A 25,372-nucleotide genomic window follows, 5' to 3' on the forward strand; every position below is an offset into this window, starting at 1 on the left:
AGTAAAAGCATAATGGGCTAGTATGCTTTGCATACTGGCCCATTTTGTTGCACATACCTGCAAACAAAGCCGCCCCTGTCCCCGCTGGTTGCCGCATTCATTGTCACCCTTCTTTTTTCCGGGGGAATGGACTCCAGCTCTGTGACTGGTCGGAGTCGTGTAAGGTCACTCCTGTGTGGGAGCCGCGGTCACGGCACGGGCCCTTTAGAAACGGCACAGTGAGCATGCACCGATAATGTCGGCGAAAGCATATATGGTAAATATTTCCAGTACCTACAGGTGAGCTTTATTATAGGCTTACCTGTAGGTAAAAGTGGTGTAACTAGGTTTACAACCACTTTAAACAAGCTTCAACATGCTTTTTCTTCAGCCAAGGAGTCTTGCGTGGTGAGCGTGCATACAGGCCATGGCGGTTGAGTGCATTATTTATTGTTTTCTTTCAAACAATTGTACCTGCTAATTCCAGGTCTTTCTGAAGCTCTCCACAAATGGTCCTTGGCTCTTGGACAACTCTTCTGATAATTCTTTTCACTCCTCTGTCAGAAATCTTGTGGGGAGCACCTGGTTGTGGTCAGTTTATGGTAAAATTTAAGTTCTTTCCACTTCCGGATTATGTCCTCAACAGTGCACAATGGAACATTCAGAAGTTTAGAAATCCTTCTGTAACCAATGCCATCAGTATGTTTGGCAGCAATTAGGCTGCAAAGGTCGAGAGAGCTGTGCTTTTACCCATCATGAGATGTTTGTTGTGTGACACCTTGGCAATGAGATGCCTTTTCATAGGCCATTAGATGAGACTGAACCAGCTGATATTAATCTGCACTGAAAAGGGGCAGAATCGTTTTCTGATTACCGATAGAATTCAGCTGTTGTCTTGGCTTTCCATACCTTTTTGCTCCTCCCTTTCTGCATGTGTTCAATACTTTTTTCCTGTGTCATTCCATTTTATTACAGATAACTTCATTTCTGAACGTATTTGTTTTGGTTTCTTTGTATGTATGGATTGCATTTGTTGTTGCCAGCATGGTGAAAATTTCAGGTCAATAGCACCTTTTAGAAATATATTTACCTAGACAAATGGTGACGTGTTCAGTCCTTATTTTACATGTGTGTGTGTGTGTGTGTGAGTGATAAATAAATGTATGTGTGTGTGTATGTATGTGTATATATATATATATATATATATGTGTGTGTGTGTGTGTGTGTATGTATATGTATTATATGTATATATGTGTGTGTGTGTGTGTGTATGTGTGTATATATATATATATATATATATATATATATATATATATATATATATATATATATATATATATATATATATATATAATATTGGTAATACCTTTTGGTATTATATTGTATTGTCAAACAGTCAGTGTATGTATTGATTGCCATATAGCTGTAAATAATGTAGAACAATAATATATACCCCTGATGCAGCCGGAGGGATTTGGTTTAAATCTTGCGGCTCATACCTCCACACCATGATCTTGTAATAAGCATCGCTACATTAATTGAACCCCAAATGCACTAAAAAATTAACCCTAGATGGACTGGGATTAAGGGCCGTTTCATACAGGCTTTCCGATCATGTTCGCCTGTCAGTTGTTCAGGTGGACCTGAACAGACGCTCATTCACCCCTATGGGGCAGCGAATATCAGCGGTGACATGTCCACTGACACCCGGTGCTATCCTATCCGATCCTCTCTGCCAAATCCAGACAAATAGTGGTCCTGTTTTCCATCTGTCCATCGGATGGGATCAGATGAAAATGAACAGGTCTGTTTTCACCTGATCTCCCCATAGAGAAGAGTGGGACTCTGACAGTTCTGTCTCAGCACAGTCAGTGGAGATGGATCTGTCATTCCATGTGAAAGGAGCCTAAAGCATAAACATTTTTGATATATGTGGCCATGAATACATACATGGACTTGGTTGATCCTGTAAGGCTTGGTTCACACCTATGCAGTTTGCTTTTGAGCCATTTTTGTGGTGCTTTTTGGATTTTTGCACGTGTTTTTGACACATTTTCCACATGTTTTTTTATTTGCGTATTTTTTTTTTTGCCCATTTTTTTGTTCGGCAGATTAACCACTTCACGCAAAATCACGCATCTGTACGTTTTGTTGAAGTGATTGTACTGAGCTAAAGCCTACAGCTGCAAACTTCAGCCAGTACCGTTTTTTTAGAGCTGGCAGCTGGCTTTCTCATAATATCAAATGATGTGGCTAATGCGTCCCTCGGCCGTTCTCACGAGCAGCGGGAGGGGACGTACCATAGTTTGTTGCCATTCCACAAGTGCATGAAATTTTAAAGCGTAACATGTTGGGTATCTATTTACTCTGCGTTAACATGCTTTTTCACAATATGCAAAAAAACTGGGCTAACTTTACTGCTTTCTTATTTTTTTATTTAAATAAGTTTTTTTTTTTTCCCCCAAAATTTGTGTTTGAAAGACTGCTGTGCAAATACCGTGTAACATAAAATATTGCAATGACCACCATGTTATTTTCTAGGATCTTTGCTAAAAAATAATATATAATGTTTGGGGGTTCTAAGTAATTTTCTAGAAAAAAAAAAATACTGATTTTAACTAGTAAACAAAAGTGTAAAAAATTGGCTTGGTCTTGAAGTGGTTAAAAATGCATCAAGTGTCTCCACTGAAGTCTTTTAAACCAAAAACGCATTGTTTAGCTTGTAAAAAATTCACTGATTCTTTCCAAAAACGCAGCCACTGAAAAAAAGCATAGATGTGAATGTGTCCAATAGGAAACCATGTTTTTTTTTTTTTAATAAATGTTTATTAAAGCATCCAAGATAAACAACAAATAGTTATGATAAAGTATACAGGTATTACATGTGCATTATAGCAGGTTACCAGGGTTACTGATAACCTTCGGTTATCAGATATCAGTAAACATGAGCTCTATACATAGTAAAATGTCTGTACCAGTATGTGGGACATTTGAGCAAGTATGGGTGTGCTTCTAAACACAAGTCCGAAGAAAAGACGGTGAGTTGTTTGTCAAGGAAAATTGAAGAAATTCAAAGTGTAGAAGGGGAAGAGATGGGAGAATAGAAGGGAGAGAGAAGACAGGGGAAGAGGGTTGAAGGGGGGAGGAAGAGGGATGGTGGCTTGCGTGGCAACACATGGAGAGTAAGTGTAACTGGACCTTTATAATTAAATCAGGGAAGCCTAGGCTTCAAAAAGAACGACTCCTGTTGTAGATGGAGAAGTCAAGACCGGTTTGGGAGGATAGTCACATCTCAATGGGTTTGTGTTATAAGATCTTTGTAAAATGAAGTGGTTGTGAATTCTCTCCAGGGGGTCCAAGTTAAAGTATGTCTCTGTGAGGTATTCTTATTGTTGTGGGTGATATCCTCCATGAGGTGAACTTCTGATATCTTATGCATCCAGCTTTTCATTGACGGGATCCTGGGTTGGCCCCAAAGGGCGGGTATTAGTGCCTTGGCCGTATTCAACAGGTGAGGGATGATTGAACGTTTATACACGCCAATGGGATCTGTGGTGGCATGGAAAAGGATATTCCAGGGATCATTGGGAAGGTTGATGCCCGAGATCCGCTGAATAATTTGAATAACGTTGGACCAGAACGGTCGGATGCTTGGGCAACGGTCGGTTGCTTTGGACCCACAGTTCCTCCAGCATAGCGGAGAATTGTCGGGGAACATCTGGTGCCGTTTTGATGGGGTATAGTGCCATCTGGTGAGTAACTTGTAATTAACTTCTGACATTTTTGAAGCGAGGGATGAGACATGAGTTAATTGCAGGACCTTATGCTTTTGGCTGTCCGTGAGACATGACTTCAAATCCGCTTCCCATTTGACCAGGTAAGACGGATGTGAGTTGCTAAGGAGTTTGATAAGGGCCTTGTAAAAGATCGATATGCAGTGCAGACGTGGGCCTCTCGGGATGAAACACTTCTTCGATGACATTTAGGTCCTCGAGCCCTCTTAGTGGTTGGGGAAGGGCTTGAAGGAAGCGTTGCAACTGAATAAACCTCCATTTGTCTAGTAATGTGATTGGTTTGGAGCTGAGGATAGTAGATAAAGGCTTACTAGTATCTATCCGGAGGACATGGTGTAGTAACAGGGGTCAGTCCGGGGACCAAGCCTTAAATCCTGGGTCTAGTAGACCTGGTAGGAAATAGTTATGGTTAAGAAGTGGCATTAAGGGGGAGTCGTAGGACCAGGAGAATTTCTTATGTAAAATGTCCCAAACATCCAAGGTAGAAGTAGTGAGCGAAGAGGTTTTGTGGCTGAGATGCCTGTGTGGGCGGGGAATCCAGGGTACAAACAAAAGGTCAGCATTACATAGGGTGTATTCCAGGTTAACCCACAGCTTGGAGTTGGCAGCATATTTCCATTCGGCTAACATAGCTAGTATGACAGCATGATGGTATGCCCTGAGGTTTGGTAGGCCAGTCCCCCAGAGTCTTTGGAGCGGTACAAGATGTTTCTAGACACTCTGGGGTGGCTGTTCCTGCAAATATAGCGGGAGATCATGACTTGCAGTGTGGTGAAGAACCCTATGGGCACGCCCATTGGAATCATTTGGAAGAGAAATAACACTCTAGGCAATATGTTCATTTTAATAACATTCACCCTCCCCAGTCAGGAGTGCGAGAGACTTTTACAGTTTCTTAGATCTTCTCTGATGTTATTCAGTAGGGGGATGTAATTATACTTAAAAAGGGATTGAATATTAGGTGTAAGATAAAAGTATTTCATGGTTCGCTGAACCCATCTGAAAGGGAAGAGGGCCGCAATGAGTCTTCTTCTCGTCTAGGGAGGTTAATGTTTAGGATCTCTGACTTAGGTTTATTTTGAAGTTGGAGAGTGATTGAAAAATAGAGAGAGCCGACATTAGGTTAAGCAAGGAGTTCCGGGGGTGCTGGACAAAGAATAAGATGTCATCGGCGTACGCTGCATATTTGTGGATTGTGGAGCCTACCTGGACACTGTGGATATTAATGTTGTGTCTAATTGTGGACAGGAAGGGTGAGAGCGAATAGAAGAGGGGATAAGGGGCAGCCCTGTCTGGTCCCATTATAAAGTGTGAATGAGTCACTCAGAGTGCCGTTTATGCAGATTTGTGCCGTAGGATTGGAGTATAGGGAGGTTATGCGATAGAACATTTTGGGACCAAGTCCAAGGTGGCGTAGAGTCGCTTTGAGGTAGTCCTAGTCCACCCTATCGAACGCTTTTTCGGCGTCAGTAGAGACAAGTAGGGTGGGCTGGGCGCACCTCCGCACGTGTTGAATTCGGGATACTGTCCGAAGGGAACTATCCTTGGCTTCTCTGCTAGGTATGAAACCTGTCTGATCCATTGAAATCCAACTGGGTATAAGGGGGAGTAACCGGTTGGCCATAACCTTGGAATAGAGTTTGACATCTACATTAAGCAGGGAGATCGGCTCGTAGCTACTGCATTGGGTAGGGTCTTTATCTGGCTTAGGAATGACTGTGATGTGGGCTGTGAGAGATTCCGGGCGCAATCCCGAGGTTTTGCGAAATTGAGTTGGCGTATGCCGTGAGGTGAGGTAGTAGGATGTCATTGAATGTTTTATAGTAAAAAATGGAATATCCGTCAGGACCAAAAGCTTTCCCAGTGGGAGAGGACTTTAGGGCTGCTTGCAATTTCTCAACAGAAAATTCCGCCTCCTAATGCCTTAAGGGCTGAAATGGGTAGTGTGGGTAAGTTGGCTTCTTTTAAGTAGGAATGTATGCGGTTGCGTCTCTCCCTCGAGGTTAAAGAGGACATTTTCGCTCTGCACATTGTATAAGTCATCGTAGTATTCCCTAAAAGCTTTGGCAATGTGTGGAGTTGCATGCACTAGATCTCCATTAGGGAGTTTTATTTTGGGAATAAAGGATATAGATTGTTTTGCCTTAAGGGATCTCGCCATCTGTCTGCCTGGTTTATTCCCCCACTCGTACATTGTCTGTGCAAAGCATTGGAATTTCCTTTTAGTGTCCAGGTCTAAGAGAGTTTTCAATTCTTCTCGCTTCAAAGTAAGGGCCTTAAGGTGGGCTGAATGTAAAGTAAGTTTATGTTGTTTGTCAAGATCTGCTATCTGATGCAACACCTGTGCGATCTGTTGACCATGCTCCCTTTTTTCCTCGCCCCTAGTTCGATGAGTCGGCCTCTCATAGTAGCCTTGTGAGGTTCCCATACAATGTTGGGTGAGGACTCAAGAGACGTATTTTCGTTGAAATATTGCTTTAAATGAGAAGACAGCACGGAGACCTCTGGTTGGTTAGAAAGGAGAGAGTCATTGAGTTTCCAGTTATTAGAGCAGTGAGCCAAGGAGGGCATGGTCATACACATTGACACAGGCGCATGGTCTGATATGGTAGCAGCTCCTATATGTGTGGACCATAAAAGCTGGAGGTGATGGTGATCTAGGAAAATATTGTCAATACAGGAGTAGTCTAAGACTAGTGTGTTTTAGAAAAATGAGAAAAATCCTTTAGGAAGCACCCGCCAGACATCGATCAGTTGTAGATCGAGGAGTCTTCGTTTGACAAATTATAGTCGTTTAATTGAGATATTAGAGCGACCATGTGAGGTGTCTAAAATGGGATCTAAAGGCATATTAATGTCTCCCGCAAGGATAGTTATTCCTTTGGCGAATTGTGCCAATTTGGAGAGGATTAGGGAGAAAAAGGCTGGCTGGTTGTGGTTCGGGCAGTAGATATTTGCTAGGGTGCATTGTGTGTTGCCCAGAGAGCCCTTCAAAAAAAGATACCGACCATGATTATCCGCTAACATATCTACAAGATGGAAGGGTACACTACTACTGAAGCCAATGGCCACGCCTTTCACTTTGTTAGTGTGAGACAGGCTATAGTACCACTGAGGAAATTAGGGTGAGGTCAATATGACCGGCGTTGAGTGGGTCAAGTGCTTTTCTTGAAGTAAGGCAATGGAACATGCAGATTTTTTCATTTCACCGGTGACTTGGTGCCGTTTTGTGGCTACATTCAAACCCCTCACGTTATATGAGGTGATTGTTAGTGTGGCCACATTGTCAACAGAGTGTAACCCTTTAGCTCAAATTTCCATGCAAGCCAACCAGGGAAGGGGCAGAGGAGGGGCAGAAAAATAGAGAGAGATAAGAGAAGTTGAATTTTAAGAGACACGCATATGTAGAGAACAAACACATCTGAGAAAGTACTACTGGGAACCAGTATCAAGTCATGCAGAAAAGGGAGAGAACGGGCGGCAATCCAGATCTCCAACCAGAGATAGGAATTCACAGCACGGGTGCCATCCGCTCTCACCAACTCCAGAAGGAGGGGGGGTAGGGGGAGTACTGAGTGAGAGGCACATGGGAGCAATGTGCTCCGCCAGCATTCAGCAAGGCATGGGAATAAACAAAAACACAAAAATATAAGGATAAATCATACAGAGTATAAGCTCCTGAGAAACTAAGCAACTCTTGAGAACATTTGAACTTAACAAATAATTTCTGATTGAACAAGCATTGTTACTTACAGGACCGCTCAACCAGTCTGAAGAAAGCCCTAAGAGTGGGGCGCAACCATAGTCCACTTATCTAGCGGAAGGCAATTTATGACATAGGGTTGCAGTTATGTCCTTGGAGGTTGGGTGCGCCCATGCTAATCCGGGGTTCTAAGCGTCTATATGTACAAAAAAAAAAAGAAAACTAAAAAATAATAACGGAACAAGTGGAATAGAATGAGAACATAAAGCGTTTTTCAGCCATTCTTTTGTGCGGATCCTGGGTTGGATGTGCGCCTTATTTTTTTTATGGGGTTCTCCGCCACTGAGAGGGAGGTCTACTTGTGGCAGGTTGAGCTCTTTCAGGAATGACAGCAAATCCTAAGGAAACCTCAGAGTGTGTGAGCGCCCGTTTTTAGTGGCGATTAAGCATGCCGGGAAGCCCCACATGTATGTGATCCTGTCTGAGCGGAGAAGATCTAGGAGAGGTTTAAGGGCTCTGCGGCGGTCCAACGTGTCCTTAGACAGGTCTGGGAAAATGCTGATGGCGGCCCCATCAAAGTCTATGGTGGGAGTGCTCCGCATTTTAATCATTATGGCATTTTTATCTGTAAAGTAGTGCAGGCGGCATATAATGTCCCTTGGTTGATCTGAGGAGAAATTTCGGTGGCAGAGAGCACGGTGCACTCGGTCGAACCGCAGCGGGTTGGTAACCGGGTTTCCTAAGATAGTGTTGAAAATGCCGCGAATCGATGGTTCGAGGTCATTATCATCGGTAGCCTCAGGTAATCCCCACACGCGTAAGTTATTTCTGCGGTTCCTATTTTCGATATCTTCGAGTTGATATGATGAGGTCCGCTGAGCAAAGGCTAATTGTGTGACAGTCTCTTGTAGTTCTCTTATGGCAGTAGCCTGTGATTCCTGTCTGCTCTGTTTCCTCCACCCTGTCCAGAATGTGCGCCATATCCGCTCTAACTCCAGTGATTTCCTTTTTTATTGATTTTTTTTTTCCAGTCCATGAAACATCTCAGCTAGCTCTTTTTTAAGACCGCTCACCAGGGTTGACGTGTCTGAGCCTACCGGGGAGCCGGGGTCATCCACAACGTCTGAACAGCAGGATGATGCGGGGGAGCTTTCCCTAATGGAGGCGGCTAGTGAGGAGGGAGAGGCACTGCGTTTGGAGGTTCTGGCCTGGCTGCCACATACGCCAGGTTCAGATCTACCTACGGCAAGATATTGCTGTATGGAACCGGAGCCGGATTGGTTTGGCCCTGTTCCCTTCCCAGACCTCTTGTTATTTGTGGAGCGGGATTTAGGTGTCTTTGTTGGCATAATTGTAGCTGTAAAGCTGAACACTGGACGGAGCTCGGATTACTCACATTTAGTTAGTGGGTTGTAGTAATAGCAGGCAGCCCAACGTGAGGAGCTCTGAAGGGGTAGTCTGGGAGACAGATCTATGAATGTCTCTTCCTTCACTGTGCTCTACACGAGTGTTATAAAGATCCCTGGTGGTATAAGGTGGCACTTGCAGTTGGTTGGCAGCTGGGCCTGGGGCGCCCTGGGTCCGCCAGCAAGAAGGGAGATCAGGGATGGTATCTCACTGGGCAGCAAGAAGTGTCAGGAGCAATGAGAAGGCCACCCAGCTCCATGAGCAGGCCGCAGCCGGCAGGCTAGGCCTCAGCCCGAGCAGGCCCCGCATTCCCCAACCGGCCTCTTCCCCCAGTGTAGTAGTGGTGATACTGGGGGCACCAACAGCCGCAGCAGTCCTATATGGGGTGCTTACTTGAAATTTCCTATCTCTCCCAGCACTTGTCGTTGTCTGCGGCCGGCTCAGGGGGTCCCAGGCAAGGCGGATCGTGCGATGTGGCTCCCAGTGAGCACCGCACCCCTGCGGGGATCTTCGGACCCGCTCAGACACTGGCCCGTCCCTTGGATCACCGCAGAACTGAGTGGCAATGCGACCAGAGCCGGTAGGCCGCAAGATGCCGCTGGGAGGCCGCGCTGCAAGCCCAGACAGACCGATCCCCAATGTCGCTGGCAAAGCCTGAAATATCAGCTCCATTCGATTGCCGAGGGGGTCAGCACCCATCCTGGCTCGGTAGGGGACTAGTTTAGGGATCTGAGTTCGAGGATGGCGCTGGGTTATGTCAGACGGCGAGGAGCTCAGTCTCCACATGTCCACTCTGGATCCCGTCCGGACATGCCCCCAGGAAACCATGTTAAATGGAATAGTGCATTTCTGCAAAAAGCACCAAAAAACGCATAGATGTGAACCAGGCCCAATACCCTGAAGCTATCTGCAAGAAAGACTGACTCCGAAATTGCCTCCGGGGTTACGTTGTGGGTTGAGAATTCAGGCACAAATTATCTTTGTCTTTTGATTTCATCTTGCTGTGGTCATTGACACTTGTTCTAGTTAAATAGAAGCCGTATTGCGTTTGTTGTGCACTTCATATATAGTGGAGACCCTTAACCACTTCCAGTCCAAGGACATCATATGATGTCCTGGACTTTGAGTGGGGATAGCTGAATGATGTCTGCAGCTACAGGCATCATTCAGATATCGTCTTTTACAGCCGGTGATTCTGTGCACTGTAAGAACAATCATAGTGACAGTTCAGCCGCTAGACTGTTTTTACAGGTGGCGAGGGAGGGGGGACAACTCCCGCCGTCCTTCTATTGCCATTGGCGAACCAGAGAAGGAATCCGCCACCACTGGACGTTGATCACAGAGATTTCCTCTGCTCAGCTGAAAAGAAAGACATGTTCATTATTTTTTTTTTGATCTTGGTCTTTCCAGCCTGGAGGAAAGATCTGGGGCCTTGTAGCCCCCCGATCTCTGCATAAAGAGAACCTGTCATGCACTATTCCTATTACAAGGAATGTATACATTCCTTGTAATAGGAATAAAAGTGCTAAAAAAAAAAAATTGAAAGAGAAAGGGTTAAAAAAAAAAGTTTTAAAGTAAAATAATAATTAAAAAAAAATTTAAAGCGCCCCGGTCCCTGCGTGCTCGCGCACAGATGCAAATGCACATATAAGTCATGCCCTTATATGTAAACAGCGTTCAAACACACATGTGAGGTAGCAAGCGTTCGAACAAGAGCATAATTTTCTACCCAAAGACCTCCTCTAACTATAAACTGGTAACCTGTAAACAATTTAAAAACGTCACCTATGGAGATTTTTAAGTATCAAAGTTTGGCGCCATTCCTCAAGTGTGTGCAATTTTTTAAAGCCTGACATGTTAAGTATTTATTCTGCGTAACATCATCTTTTACACTATACAAATACACTTTTTACTCCTTTTTTTAATTCATGAAACAGTTTTTTTTCCAAAAAAAAAACGTTACAAAAATTGTTGCGCAAAAACCGCGTGACATAAAAAATTCCAATGACCGCCATTTTATTCCCTAGGGCAGTGGTTCTCAACCGGGGTTTCTGCGGCCATCTGACTGTCAGTTGCAGGCAGCTGACAGAAGGGTCGCAGACACAGGCAGAGATAGGCAGGGAAGCGGCTGGCACCCTATTGGCTGTAGCGTGCTGTTCCCCCTCGGCCCCTCCTCCTTCTCCCCTCCTGTCCTTCCCGAGTGCTTGTAAGTGACATCATCTGGAGTGGACAGGATAGGAGGAGGAGGGGCCGAGGGGGGAACAGCGCGCCACTGAAGATATGAAACAAGCGCTGAAACCAGCAGAAGCAAGTACTGAAGTGTGCCCCGCTGTGTCCTCCCACAATTTGCCCAAGAGTCTGTCCCCTACCCCATGTAATGTCCTGTAATGTCCCCTGCCCCATGTAATGTCCACTGTCCCATGTAATGTCCTGTCATGTGCTCTGCCCCATGTCATGTGCCCTGGCCCATGTAATGTCCCCCCGTCATGTGCCCTGTCCTATGTAATGTCCCCCGTCCCATGTAATGTGCCCTGTTATGTGCTCTGCCCCATGTAATGTGCCCTGTCATGTGCTCTGCCCCATGTCATGTCCCCTGTCATGTCCCCTGCCCCATGTAATGTCCCCTGTACTGTCCCATGTAATGTGCCTCGTCCCATGTAATGTCCCCTGTCATGTGCTCTGCCCCATGTAATGTCCCCTGTCATGTGCCCTGTCCCATGTCATGTCCCCTGTCATTCCCCTGCCCCATGTAATGTCCCCTGCCCCATGTAATGTGCCCCATCCCATGTAATGTGCACTGTCATGTGCCCTGTCCCATGTAATGTCCCCTGTCATGTGCCCTGTCCCATGTAATGTCCCCTGTCATGTCCCTTACCCCATGTAATGTCCTGTCCCATGTAATATGCCCTGTCCCATGTAATGTCCCTTGTCATGTGCCCTGCCCCAAGTAATGTCCCTTTTCATGTACTCTACACCATGTAATGTGCTCTGCCCCATGTAATGTTCCCTGTCCCATATAATGTCCCCTGTAATGTGCTCTGCCCCCTGTAATGTCCCGTCATGTGTTCTGCCCCATGTAATGTCCCCAGTCCCATGTAAATTCCCCTGCCATGTCCCCTGTAATGTGCTCTGCCCCATGTAATGTCCCGTCATGTGTTCTGCCCCATGTAATGTCCCCTGTAATGTGCCCTGTCCCATGCTCTGCCCCATGTAATGTCGTCATCTGAATGGATCAGCTCTGCAGGAAAAGAAAGTACAAGTTTCACATTAAATAGGTACATTTTAAAATGTATTCTTTTATTTAATGCTATTTCTACAAATAATTTTTGTTATCAACAGCCCGCTGATCATACCAATGTTCCGTGAGCTGTAGATGTGAACATTTCAGGGGTTCCTCGAGATCTCAAACTTTTTGCCAGGGGTTCCTCCAAGGTAAAAAGGTTAAGAAACACTGCCCTGGGGTCTCTGCTAAAAAAAACATATATAATGTTTGGGGGTTCTGAGTAATTTTCTAGCAAAAAAATATGATTTTTACATGTAGGAAAGGAGTGCCAGAATAGGCCCAGTATGGAAGTGGTTAAGCATGTGTTTTACTGCGATAGCATGACCACATACAGTGACACTAGCCATGATATGTTTTACATGGTGGGCATTCCAACACTAAACTAATATATACAGTACAATACTCAGAGTGGTCTTCCTATGTATTCCTCTATTGTTTGTACACATATGAGGATTGTTCCTGATACACTGTGACACGATTACTATAGCTGTACGCTATGTGGAGTAAACAACAATTTGCTGCTGTCAGCTGTATCTTTGTCCTCTGCTCTGAAGAGATCATGTTTTAAGACCTTATGGGATCCAACAAATTACCCACATTGATGGTAACGGAGGATTAGAGGAAAATAGAATTCCCATCATTCTTTGGCCCTTTATGTACACTTTGGATAATTCCAGTAAAGCTCACATGGGATAACATAAGAACCAAATATGGTTATTATTACTTGCACATTAACATTTCTTGTGACCTGTAATATTTTTGGGTTGTTGTCAGTGGGTTACAGGTGAATGCGGGAGATCACACACAATATACTGTATCAATGTACATGGAATGTAGTAGAGTGTGGGGCAGCTTTAGTTGTAGGTATTTTTATTATTTCAATAAAGCCCTATAATTTTGGTACACAGTTTTTTCATGCAGTATTTGGTACTATGTTGTAGTGTGTTCTATATCCACTTTCAGCCCCAGACCACTTTTTACGATTCGACACTGCGACGCCTTAACTGACAATTGCACGGTCGTGCGATGTGGCTCCCAAACAAAATTGAGGTCCGTTTTTTCCCACAAATAGAGCTTTCTTTTAGTGGTATTTGATCACCTCTGCGGTTTTTATTTTTTGCGCTATAAACAAAAAAAGAGCGTCAATTTTGAAAAAAAAAAAAAATTTTTTACTTTTTGCTATAATAAATATCCCTGAAAAATATATAAAAAAACGTTTTTTTCTCCGTTTAGGCGATACATATTCTTCTACATATTTTTGGTTAAAAAAAATCGCAATAAGCGATTATTGATTGGTTTGCACAAAATGTACCGGTATAGTGTTTACAAAATAGGGGATAGTTTTTATGGCGTAGTAGTGGGGTAGTGAGTATTAATGTGTTTAACCACTTGCTTACTTAAACCCCCCCTCCTGTCCAGACCAGTTTTCAGCTTTTAGCGCTGATGCACTTTGAATGACAATTGCGCGGTCATACAACACTGTACCTAAATTAAATTTTTATCATTTTTTTCCCACAAATAGAGATTTCTTTTGGTGGTATTTTTATTTTTTGCTAAACAAACAAAAAAAGGATGGAAAAAAAAAATCATGTTTAATAGTTTGTTATAAAATGTTTTAAACAGGTAATTTTTCTCCTTCATTGATATGCGCTGATAAGGCCACACTGGTGAGCACTGATAGGCGGCACTGATGGGCACAGATAAGGTGGCACTGATGGGGACAGATAAGGCGGCACTGATGACCACTGATAAGATGGCACGGATGGGTGGCACGGATGTGTGGCACTGATCGGCACTGATAGGTTGCACTGATGTGCAGCACTGTTCTTCAGGCACTGATTGTGGGCACTGACAGGTGGCACTATGGGCACTGACAGGTGGCACTGGTGGGCACTGTTGCCTACTGCTAGGTGGCACTTGTAGGGGGCACAGGTGGGCACTGAGGAGCAGGCTGCAGCTCGCAGTGATCGGGACTCGTGTCCCTCTTACTGCCGCCGGTGATCGGCTTTTTTACTGGCTGTGTTGACATCACATGATCAGCTGTCTTTGGCTGAGGGGTCGGGATCTGTGATCCAGCGAGTCTCATAGGCTCGCTGATCACAGAATGCGCCGCGTGCGCCCTTCAGGGGGCGCGCAGGCCACTCGTGCAGGGGACAACGTCAATAGACGTCGTCCTGGCAATGCAGGTCTGCGCTGTAGCCATCATTCAGCCATAGCACGGATCTCAAGCGGTTAACAAAACAAGATCATTAGGCCCTTGTTCACAATGTGACTTTGAATCCAACATCCCTGCGTGACTTAACTGAAGTCAATGCAAGTTGTTATGAATTCGCAGTAGTGAAGAGACTTTTTTCTAAGTCGGGAGTGACTTGAGTCGCACCGGTTAGAACAGTTCCATTGCCGTTAATGGGCTGCAACTTGTCACGTGGCAGTGTGAACCAGAGCTAAAAATGACTTAAATGTTAGGCCCCTCGGATCCGCCGTTACATTTTTCAGGCGGACATGAGCGGGCCATCCATTGACTAATATGGGCAGGCGAATGTCAGTGGAGATGTGTCCGCTGACACGCACCTGCCATCCAATCCGCTCGAGACAGACGTACGGCGATACGTCTGCAATCCGTCTTATCGAATCGGATGAGATCTGATGAAAACGGACTTCCGCCCGTTTTCATCCGATTTCCCATATAAATCAGCTAGGCTCTGACCGGTCCCTCCCCACTCAGTGAGCAGAGACAGACCTGTCATCTGCCAACTCAGCGGAGATCCACAGAGCAATCTCCCGCTGAGCTGGCAGACTCCGCTGAGTGAATCCGCCCCGTGTGAAAGGGGCCTAACAGATCACACTGTAATATCATCACTTTTCTAGAGCAAAAATATTAACCCAAATGTTTATACTGTGTATTAAAAAGAATTGTGACTATAGGGGTAAACAACTACACACACATACTTATGGTTTTACTAAAAATTTATTTTAATTGACCTCTCTGTTTTACTCTTTTTTTTTTTTTTTTTTTTGTTTTTATTTCTTCCAGATGATGAGCTGGTGATAAATCCCAAAGTTTTTCCACATATAAAGCTTGGAGATATTGTAGAAATTGCTCATCCCAATGATGAATATAGGTGAGGAGCTTTCATGGTGACCAAGATGGCTGCACAGTTATGAAGTCAAAGCATTTATAATCTCTGCTCTTTTGTCATCCCCTATCCAAAGCAATCAACTGATTTTTTGTTTTTGTCCTCTGGGTCAGTGAAGTGGCTTGTCTTTCTACCTCTGGAACCTGATGGTGACAGATAATGATCACCTGTGGTTTAGGGGTTCTTTTTGGAAACTAGAACAATGTGAAAGATCAGAATGTCTGGTACTTTTATGAAGATTTGATCGTATTATAAGTTAATGGTAAAGAGTGATAAAGAAAGAGGACTTTTTCTGTGGCAATGCCTAGAAAAGGAAAGGACAGAGCAAACAACTAATATCAAGTGTTGTCTATAGGCTCCTTGCCACTGATTTATTTTTAATTTTTTTTCCCCCTTACTAAGTTCTTGTGCCTTGCTCTGCATTGTGCCCCTGTGTGTCACTAGCTGTTTTGCTAGACAAATAGCACTTTGCATCCTCATTTCATAGTTAATGCATGATGACTGGTGATCTGATAACAGGTAATATTTAAGCTGAAGTCCAGACTGGAAAAAAAATACCCTTTTCAGGTGGAAGCCCTCACACTGCAAGGGTTAAATACTTGTTAGGTCTAGGGGTTCCAGGAATAAGGATGTACTTATCTTATTCCTGGCTCTAGGAGGATTCCTCCTTCCATCTGGTGCATACTAGCTACTATTACCTTGCTGGTACAAAAAAAAATGTCCAGTGTTTTACAACTGTCTTTTAGGGGACATTTAAAAAAATAATAAGTTCCCTTACAGTGCATCTTCTATTTCCGGGATCTTAAAGTGGTTGTAAACCTCTCTATTTCACTTTTACCTATAGCTAAACCTATAATAAGGCTTACCTTTCGGTACTGTAAATATCTCCTAAACATGTGCTGTTTAGGAGATATTTACCTTATAGAGTGCTGTTGATGTCATCGGCGCATGTGCTGTGAAGAAATGTCCCTCTGTGTCGTTTCTTCACTAGCAAGTGCTGTGACTGATGGCTCCCGCGCGCATTTACGGGAGTGAAATCACACGACTCCGGCCAATCGCGGAGCCGGAGTCTGCGGCCCTGAAAGGAAGAGGGGTGAAGATGGATGCGGCCACCAGCGGGGACATCGCGGGCTTCGTTTGCAGGTAAGTGCCAAAAAATTAGCTAGTATGCGATGCATACTAGCCCATTATGCTTTTACTTTTCAGGGGAAAAAAGAGGAAGTAAAACCCACCAGTAAGGGAAATCAGCACCATTTCCACCTGCATATGCTGAGCTGTGCAATGCAATGTTAAAGGTCCCCGCAGTCTTCTGGGACCTGTGATGTGTTCCAAAAGGCTGTGGGGGCTGGGGGGGAGACAGGGTTAAACTTCTAGCTTAGATCTCTGCAGCGCTTCTGACCGGAAGTAGATAGCGCCAAATGTGGCAGTGAAGGAGGGAGGATGCATACAAGCGGAACTTCCCCTTTTGGGTGAAGTTTCGCTTTAAGGCTCCATGCACACTGGCTTAAAAAACTTTGCTTCTACTGGAGTTTCTGTACAAGCAGCTCAATGTTATCCTATGTGTCCATACACATTAGGACAATTACAGGCATATTTTGAGCTCAACGTTTAGAGCCAGGAAAAAAAACCCTTCTGGTTGGCTTTTTTGATTGGGGTCTACGGGCAGAAAAAAAAAATGTAAAACTCTTTAAACGCGTCTAAACTTTGGACAAAAAATGCCGTATATGAGCGTTTTTTACTTCCAAGTGAACATACATTTCTTTGAGCCCAATGTGCATGGAGTATTAGGCCTCGTGTACATCGCTGCTGGTAAACGGACGTTTAGGAGCAGTTGGGCATTTTTTTCAACCGCTCCTGAACTCTCCTCCGTGTTAGCTTATCAAAACATGTACACAGGGTCGTTTATAGTCGTTTCTAGGCAGTTGTGTTTAGAGCCTTTTTTGGAACCTCAATACATACATTCAGAAGCTGTGTTTTAGAGGCATTTCAAATGGCAAACACTGCAAAATGCATTTAGGCACGTTCCGTTTACAGGCGCTTTTCATTTTTGGCAATTTAAAATAATTTTTTTTTCAAAGGCTTTTACACATAACGTGGCATGTAAGCGCGGCAAAACGACAGTTTTTAGATACCGGTTTCTAGCTGTCAAGTTAAATCGTTCGGGAGAGGTTGAACAACGTCCCGTATACATGAAGCCTAATAATAGTAGAAAGAAAAGCTGGCTGCATATACCTTTTGAGGGCAATTAGGAAGGTTTTGATCATCATAGACTAAACTTTTCTGATTGGTTGCTTACTGTAACTGTTTACGCTTCTTAACAAAATAAGACTGTAATAGCTTTATTACACAGTACAAGTCAGAAGTGAGCTCTAAACTGGGGTTTTGTTGCTTCTTATACTGCACTTGTTAAGCTTTATTACATTTTCCATGTTATAACCTTTTTTTTTTCCTAGCAACTTATGTTTTGCAGCATCTATAAATTTGTTGATCACATTTTGTATTTTGACAGCCCTCTGTTATTGCAAGTGAAATCACTGAAGGAAGATTTACAGAAAGGTAAATCTGTATATGACTTGCTTATACCTCAGTATTATTCCATCTTGGTCATTCCTTGCTTCTGTAGCCAACCAACCTTTCACTTTCTTTGCAGAAACTGTCAGCATTGATCAGACAGTGGCTCAAGTTTTTCGCCTTAGGCCTTACCAGGATGTTTATGTTAACGTAGTTGCCCCAAAGGTAAATTCATAGACTCCTTATCTGATATCCTTTAAATATTTTTTTTTTCTCAATCAAAGGTTTTATTGAAAATAAGATCAGGTTTACAGTCAAAGTTTAAATACACGTATCATTGCAGTCAGTCTGTAAACAATAAAAACATATTAAATATTATAATACTGTACTTTGATTACTTGGATGTTACATTTTTTTCCTACTTGTACTACTGATTAGGAGTGTCTACATTATTTAAATTCCATCTTCCAGTGCAACAATAGAGGTGCCCCACCATATCTAGATGAATATTCTGTGTCCCCTTATGCTGATTGGGTACACCTATTTTCCTCTACCACACTTCGTGTTGTGGATTTATAAACCATAAATGGCCAAAAAAATTAGACCCTCATGATATATATGAGGAGAGTACTAATACTACTCAGATTCTTGTTAATAAAACTGTAAAAGGAAGGAAAATCATTTGTATAGATGATACAGTTAACATTAAAGAGATGATACCTATTTTGTGTTTATGTGTTTTAAGGATGTGACACTTGATCTTGTGGAGCTGACTTTCAAGGATCAGTACATAGGACGAGGAGACATGTGGAGACTTAAAAAAAGCTTGGTGAGTTGTGAAAGCAACACCCTCAAGAAAATAAATGTACTTTTTTTCTTAACCATTAGGCCTGGTTCGCACTAGTGACATTTCAGATGTAACTTGAGTTGCACAGAATCGCATAGCAAGGGATTTCATAGTGTTTTCAATGGTGTCCATTCACATCAATGTGACTCAGCATTGAGCGATTTTGGAAAATGTTCCTGTACTACTTTGGTGCAATTCCATTGTGATTTGGCCCACCAGAATATACTAACCTTATCAAAGTTGCATCCATGTAGCACTACATAATCGCACTGAAAGTCAGATCAAAACCCTATCACAGCAGTGTGAACCTAGCCTTAATACTGGTTGATATGACCCGGCCTTAATAAATTAGAAACAACCCTTCCGTTTGCAGGTGAGCTCCTGTGCGTACATTACTCAAAAGGTGGAATTTGCTGGGATCAGGTAAGCTGACTTTCCTTTTGAATGTGGAACCTTGGACCATTTAAGCAGGGTATACACGTGGATATTTTTATGTTCGACCAACAGTTGAATGGGAAAAATACTCACAGATCCCCCACATAAACACAAACAACATTGATGCAAGGGTCTCTCCCTTGTCTTTAGAATACACTGATTAGTGTGGCTGCAAGCACTAAACGAATGCTAATTTTCCAACATGACTATTGGACAGAAGCCAGTTGTCAGACCAGTTTCTGTTAGACAGTGGTACAAACATACCTGCTGAACCAGACGAATTTTGGTACGTGTATACCCAGCTTTGAGTGAACTATGTTCTTTCTCCCTATGACCAGGACAGTGAGAGGTTCTCTTTAAAATGTTGTGTATAGCTTTGCTATACACAACCTAGTTTAAAAATGTCTAGTGGAATCAGAAGCTAAAGTTAAATTTTTATTACCATCAACTTTAAGTTGTAGTTCAAGTTACAGATTCCCAAAAGTAATATCTATATCCTATATATGCTGCAGTCTGATGCGTGTAACCTTGACTATTACATATGGTTATCTGGATAATGTGGGTGTACAAGGAAGAAAAAAACTACTATTAGATATGCCTAGCTCTAATGAGTCGGTGGCAATAAAAGATTCACCAGCTGATCAGCAGTTCATTGCCTGGTAATTTCATGCACAACAGTGTGTGGTTCAGAACCTTTGTTCACCTTTATGATGAATAGGGTTATTGTTCACATATTGTACTGCAGAGTACATGGGTGTACACAGGGTTACAGGCCTATTTTTTTAACTGCTAATGTATGCTGTACTTGTTATGTGTATGAATGATATAGAGGTGACTAGAAGCTGCCAAGTATGCACACAAATGAAAAAGCAAGCTCTAAAATGTGTATCTGCCGAATCAGACCAGTTAACATCTGCTTCAGCATCTCTGCACACATTTATCTAGGATTATTTAGGAGTTTTGGTGCAAAGATGGAAGGTGGGGGGGGGGGGAGATTAAATATTGATTAAGGCCCCATTCACAACAGAGTAGTGCAACCTTTGTGTGTCACTTTTTCTGCATGTTTTACACAAGTTTTTAGGTGCTGCCATTAAACTCTATTGGAACACACATTTTCATGAAAATGCATCAAAGCCCTGCATGCCTTGATGCGCTTTCATATAAAACACGTGTTCCAATAAAGTTTAATGGCAGCACACCTAAAATGCGCGTAAGACACGCATAAAAACGAAACGCAGAAAAAGCACACCGCACTCATGTAAACTCACACTTAAAGTAGAACTATAGGCAAAACTTTATTTATTTTAAATTTTTGATAGAGTAAAGCAAGGTTATAATCCCTGTCAGTTTTTTTTTTTTTTTTTTTTTTACCATCTGTGTTCCGTTCCAGAGATTTACCTTCACTTCCAAAAACGGGAAGTGAAAGGCGATTCCTGCAAATTAAGGGAATTCCTTGGGGACCCACAGGTCACCAGAACTAGTGTCCCCATTGGAAACTTTCCCTTCTATCACTTTTCTGGAGACAACCCATAATTTGGGATTTTCTTTTACTTTCACTTTCAATGTAAATATGACAAATGGAGAGGGTGAATCTCCCTAACAAGGGCACAGACAGCACTAAAAATCCTAATGTCCTAAATCCTCTCCACTTTATCGAATACAAAAAAAAGGTTTTAACTTGTTATACTTTAAAGTGTAAGTGTAGGCAACAGGTACATAATTAATCAAAATACATTTGCATTAAAGCGGAACTAAACCCATTGATCTTACGGTTTCCTAAAATGGTTACGTTCAAGGCTGATAAATGTGACAGCTTTTTTTTTTTTGCTTTCAACCGAACTCTAAAGTCATCAAATGGCTGGTGTCATAACTGGTCACATCAACTGCGGACAAAACAGAGGCCAAGATGGCAGCTACCTTGGCTGTAAAGAATCAGAGGGCTTATTTCTGCTTGAATGTCCTAACTGACCTTTTTTTTTTTTTTTTTATTATTTTCCTACAGTGACATCTCTGCCAAACGGTATAAAAACTCCTGACCATGTATTTTCTCGACTGCAGCCAAAGTAACACAGCTTGGTTCAAGGCTTTGATTTATTAATGGAACAGCAGCTCACTTATGAAGATATCTTCTTCTTCTGTTCTTAAAGGATATCTTCATACGTGTGGCTAGCGCCTTCTGCAAATTCTAGCAGCAAGAATCTGCGGATTGTTGACAGGTGTGTGCAAAGATCTGTGGATACTCAGCCCATACAATGCACTGACAGGCTGATGGTAGCCATAGCTATTTTTGACTGTTCGCACACCCAGTGATTACCTGCGGTTTGATGCAGATGATAGTGGCTTGACCAGCCACAATCACTTCAGGCAGCCCCTGGCTGTGCTAACAGTCACACAGCTCTTCACAGACACTTGTTATTCCAGACGCAGAGATCCACAGATTCTTGCTACTGGAATTTGCAGGATGTGCTAATCGTATGTATGAATGGATCCTTAGTCAGCAAGCTCTGTTTGTTATATCCACAGTGCTGTTTAATGTCAATGTTAATGTTTCTGATATACAGAGCTGCACCTTTCTCTCCCAGTCAGTATGCTGGTGTGCAGGGGATTGCAGGAGACTGGTACAAATACAAGTAGATATAGCAGTGAATAACTGGCTTAAATGTTGGTATTTTATCTCTGCCTGCAGTTTATGAGTTAGGGTTAGGGTTGGCAGTTAAAATCAGTAGTTAGGATTATGTTTAAGAGGTTAAATATTAGGTTATGTTTTAGGGTTAAGGTTTCATATTAAGTTAGATCGGAGGTTACTGTTACATCAGATTTCTGGCAATGCACACAGCAGCATAATGACCCATAATGCAGCATTGTGCTCAGAGCTGAATTTTTAAATTTTTTTATTTTTTATATTTTACGATTGAGTGCAGTAATTTTCACATTCATGTAGATGCTGAGGCCTGTACATTATGAATGGGCTGTTTCATAGCTTACAGGCCTCAGTGTTTGTGAGAATGAGGTCCTAGTGCCCATTCACACTACCGCGACTTGTCAGGCGACTTAGTCACCTGACAAGTCGCGCTCCGTTCTGTACTATGGAACCGTTCTAATAGGAGCGACTCAAGTCGCTCCGACTTAGAAAAAGGTTCCTGTACTATTTTTGGGGCGACTTCAGGCGACTTGCATTGACTTCTATACAGTCGTCGTTTTGCAAGTCGCTGCTGAAGTCGTGTGCAGGTCGCGTCTGTGAGTCGCGCTGCAAGTCGTGTCGCCCCTGTGTGAACGGGCACCAGGTGCATAAAACGCATTGCACACAGACGTATTCATTTACTGATGTATTTATGCAGGATCTTGCTGGCAGAAAAATCCTGCAAAAAACAAAACAAAAAAAAAAACAAGTTATATTTCATAAACATCTTGCATATACACACACATATAGGCGTGAAATGTGCATATGCGTCACATGCCTGCAGAACGTAATCTGCTATAACTATGCAATCGCTGAATAAAGCTTTGGACTCGTTCTGGGGATCCATGGTGTGCTGGTGCTCTTGCTCTGACTATATACACGTATAGGTGTGAAATGTGTATATGTGTACATGTTCTTTATTCCAGTGTTGCACTGTATGCATATCTGCTTGCATATACACGCAAATTACTGCACTCAGAGGGATGTTTTTTATTTTACAGCTCTAAACTCATCTCTGCATTACTGTTCCTTACACAGCTATGTGCATTGTTCCATAGACAATCATGCACTTAAAACAAAGGTGACTTTTTTTTGCCCATGTTCTAAAGGCCTTAAGGGGGGAGGAATCCCTCCTGCCAGGACATTGTATTCTGACAGCAGCACCCTGCGCTGTAAAGCCCCGTACACACAGGCAGAATGTCTGGAGACATTTGCCGGTTCAGAAAACAACGGCCGACATTCTGCCAATGTGTATGTCAGTCTGTTGGACGTGCATGCTGGAAAACTGCTGATAGGAGTGTTCTGGCGTGAGGGCTGTCCCCCTGTCAGAACACAACAGCTAAGCGGGGGAGATCGCCGGACTAGCCTCGCATGGTTAGTACAGTGTCTCCGACCGGAGCTGACCGTTTTTTTGTTTTTTTTTTGGTGCAACCCGCTGGATTGCACAAAAATAATCTGTAGTGTGTACTCAGTTCATCAGCTGCTGATCAGCAAATGTTTCCCAACTTGTCAGTTCAACAGAAGTCAATCTAAAGGCCCGTACACACGATCTGACTTTGACAACAAACATGCAAATTAGCTGTTTTTGAGCAACATCCGACCGTTTGTACGCTCCATCGGACAAACTTTTTCCGTTTTCATTGGACTTTTGTTGGCTGTGCGAACGGACAAACTTTTTGACAACATAAGTCCGATAGAGAAAAGTCCGATCGTGTGTACGCAAAACCATCGGACTTTTGTACAAGGTACAAACACGCATGCTCAGAACCAATGCAAAAGATCAGACAACAATACAGAAGTTGACCAAAGGTGGCGCTGGAGTAAATGAACGTCCTCTTTTGAAGTTCCATCAGTACGTTGAAGCGTCACTACATTCATGTTTGTTGCCTAAAAAGTCCAATCGTGTGTATGCAATACAAACTTGTGGACTACGCCCTTTGTACAAACTTTCCCGTGGACTTTTGTACAAAGTCCGATCGTGTGTATGAGGCTTAACAATCGATTCATGTCGAACAGGAATGGTCACGCACAGATTGAAATTTACCTGCTGAACTGGCCAAAATTGGTTCCATCTGTGACCAGCTTTAAGCCTGGTACACACTATGAGTTTTTCTTTTTTCATTCAGCCCAGCGAGTTGAACAAAAAAAAAAACTGTCAGCTCAGGTCGGAGCCGCTGTATGAACTATGCAAAGTTAGTATAGTGATCTCCCCTGCTGAGCTGTGTTCTGACAGGGGGACGGCCCTCCGGCCAGAACACTCCGATCAGTGCTCTCTGCTATTGGCAGAGAGTGCTAATCAGGAGTCGGTTGGCTGCTCGTTTTCCAGCATGCTCCCCCGACAGAAACCGGCTTCTGTCGGAACAGGGTGACATACACACGGGTCGAATGTCGGCCATTTTTTTTTTAACCAGTTGATGTCTCCCTTCATTCAGCCCGTGTGTTAGGAGGCTTTACAATGACTTGTCCCAACACAGCGTGAGTTATACCTCATCAACATACAATGCAGGAAGGCAGTTTCTAAATGTTAACCTTTGGTCAGGACAGTGTTTAAATCTAGCTTACATCTGATAATAAAGAACTGCAAACAGTACAGACAGGTTTATTTTATGTTAAATGATACTCACTAGCCACATCCTAAATGTTGCAAAGCAGGGAGAGCATGCATTGAACGTTTAATGCCGCGTACACACGATCAAACAATCCGGTGGAAAAGTCCGGCAAACTCAAGTCCGCCAAACAATCCCCCCGTGTGTAGCCTCCGGCATACTTTTTTGACCCGAAAGTACGGCGGACTTAGAATGCCGTGCTGCACACCAATCTATCCGTCGGACTCGCATTTCGGCGAACAATCCGGCCGTGTGTGTGCCAGTCCGCCGTACTTTTGAAATGAGCGGACTTTTCCCGCCCGGAGAAAAGTCCGCTAATTTCGAGCGGGTCTCCAGGTAGGCGGGGCCCGCGAAGGAGACGTCGCTGGCCCCGCCGCCTGGTATGGACTTAAAGGGGAACCCCAACGCCGAAAAAAATCGGCGTGGGGCCCCCCCCCCCCCCAAGTCCACATCAGACCCTTGTCCGAGCACGCTACCCGGCCGGCCAGGAAAGGGGGGCAAGCGAGCGCCCCCCCTCCTGAGCCGTACCAGGCCACGTGCCCTCAACATGGGGGGTGCCTTTGGGAAGGGGGGGCCGCGCGGCCCCCCCCCCACCCCAAAGCACCTTGTCCCCATGTTGATGAGGACAAGGGCCTCTTCCCGACAACCCTGGCCGTTGGTTGTCGGGGTCTGCGGGCGGGGGGCTTATCGGAATCCGGGAGCCCCCTTTTAATAAGGGGCCCCCGGATACCGGCCCCCCACCCTATGTGAATGAGTATGGGGTACAATGTACCCCTACCCATTCACCTGTAAAACAAAAGTACAAAAAAAACACAACACACGAGATAAAATACTTTATTGCACAGCTCCAGGGGTCTTCCGTCTTCGGGGGTCTTCTCACCGGACTCCTCCGCTATCTTCTTGTAGCTCTTTTGCTAGCGGAGGAGTCCGGCTTTCTTCCTCGCCGCCGGCCTCTTCTTCCGACTTCGGGGGTCTTGTCCCCCTCTTCGG

At 43.7% G+C, this 25,372-nt stretch overlaps 1 protein-coding gene across 6 annotated transcripts in view; it reads left to right on the plus strand.

The window, feature by feature from the left end:
• The window catches only part of DEPDC5 (DEP domain containing 5, GATOR1 subcomplex subunit), a 168,179-nt gene that overhangs the window by 16,282 nt on the left and 126,525 nt on the right, over positions 1 to 25,372 (plus strand). For all 6 annotated transcript variants that reach the window (XR_013263847.1, XM_077461520.1, XM_077461522.1 and 3 more), the window contains exons 3-7: positions 15,201 to 15,288; positions 17,813 to 17,859; positions 17,954 to 18,039; positions 18,560 to 18,643; positions 19,035 to 19,084. Coding sequence is in view for 5 of the 6 variants with exons in the window: in XM_077461520.1 (XP_077317646.1) it covers positions 15,201 to 15,288; positions 17,813 to 17,859; positions 17,954 to 18,039; positions 18,560 to 18,643; positions 19,035 to 19,084 (355 nt within the window). In the remaining variant the exon portion in view is untranslated. The remainder of the gene's footprint in view (positions 1 to 15,200; positions 15,289 to 17,812; positions 17,860 to 17,953; positions 18,040 to 18,559; positions 18,644 to 19,034; positions 19,085 to 25,372) is intronic.

The sequence above is a fragment of the Lithobates pipiens genome, unplaced genomic scaffold, assembly GCF_037356315.1.
Source record: "Lithobates pipiens isolate NorthernLeopardFrog02 unplaced genomic scaffold, aLitPip1_a1.2 Scaffold_3, whole genome shotgun sequence".
NCBI classification, from domain to species: Eukaryota; Metazoa; Chordata; class Amphibia; order Anura; family Ranidae; genus Lithobates; species Lithobates pipiens.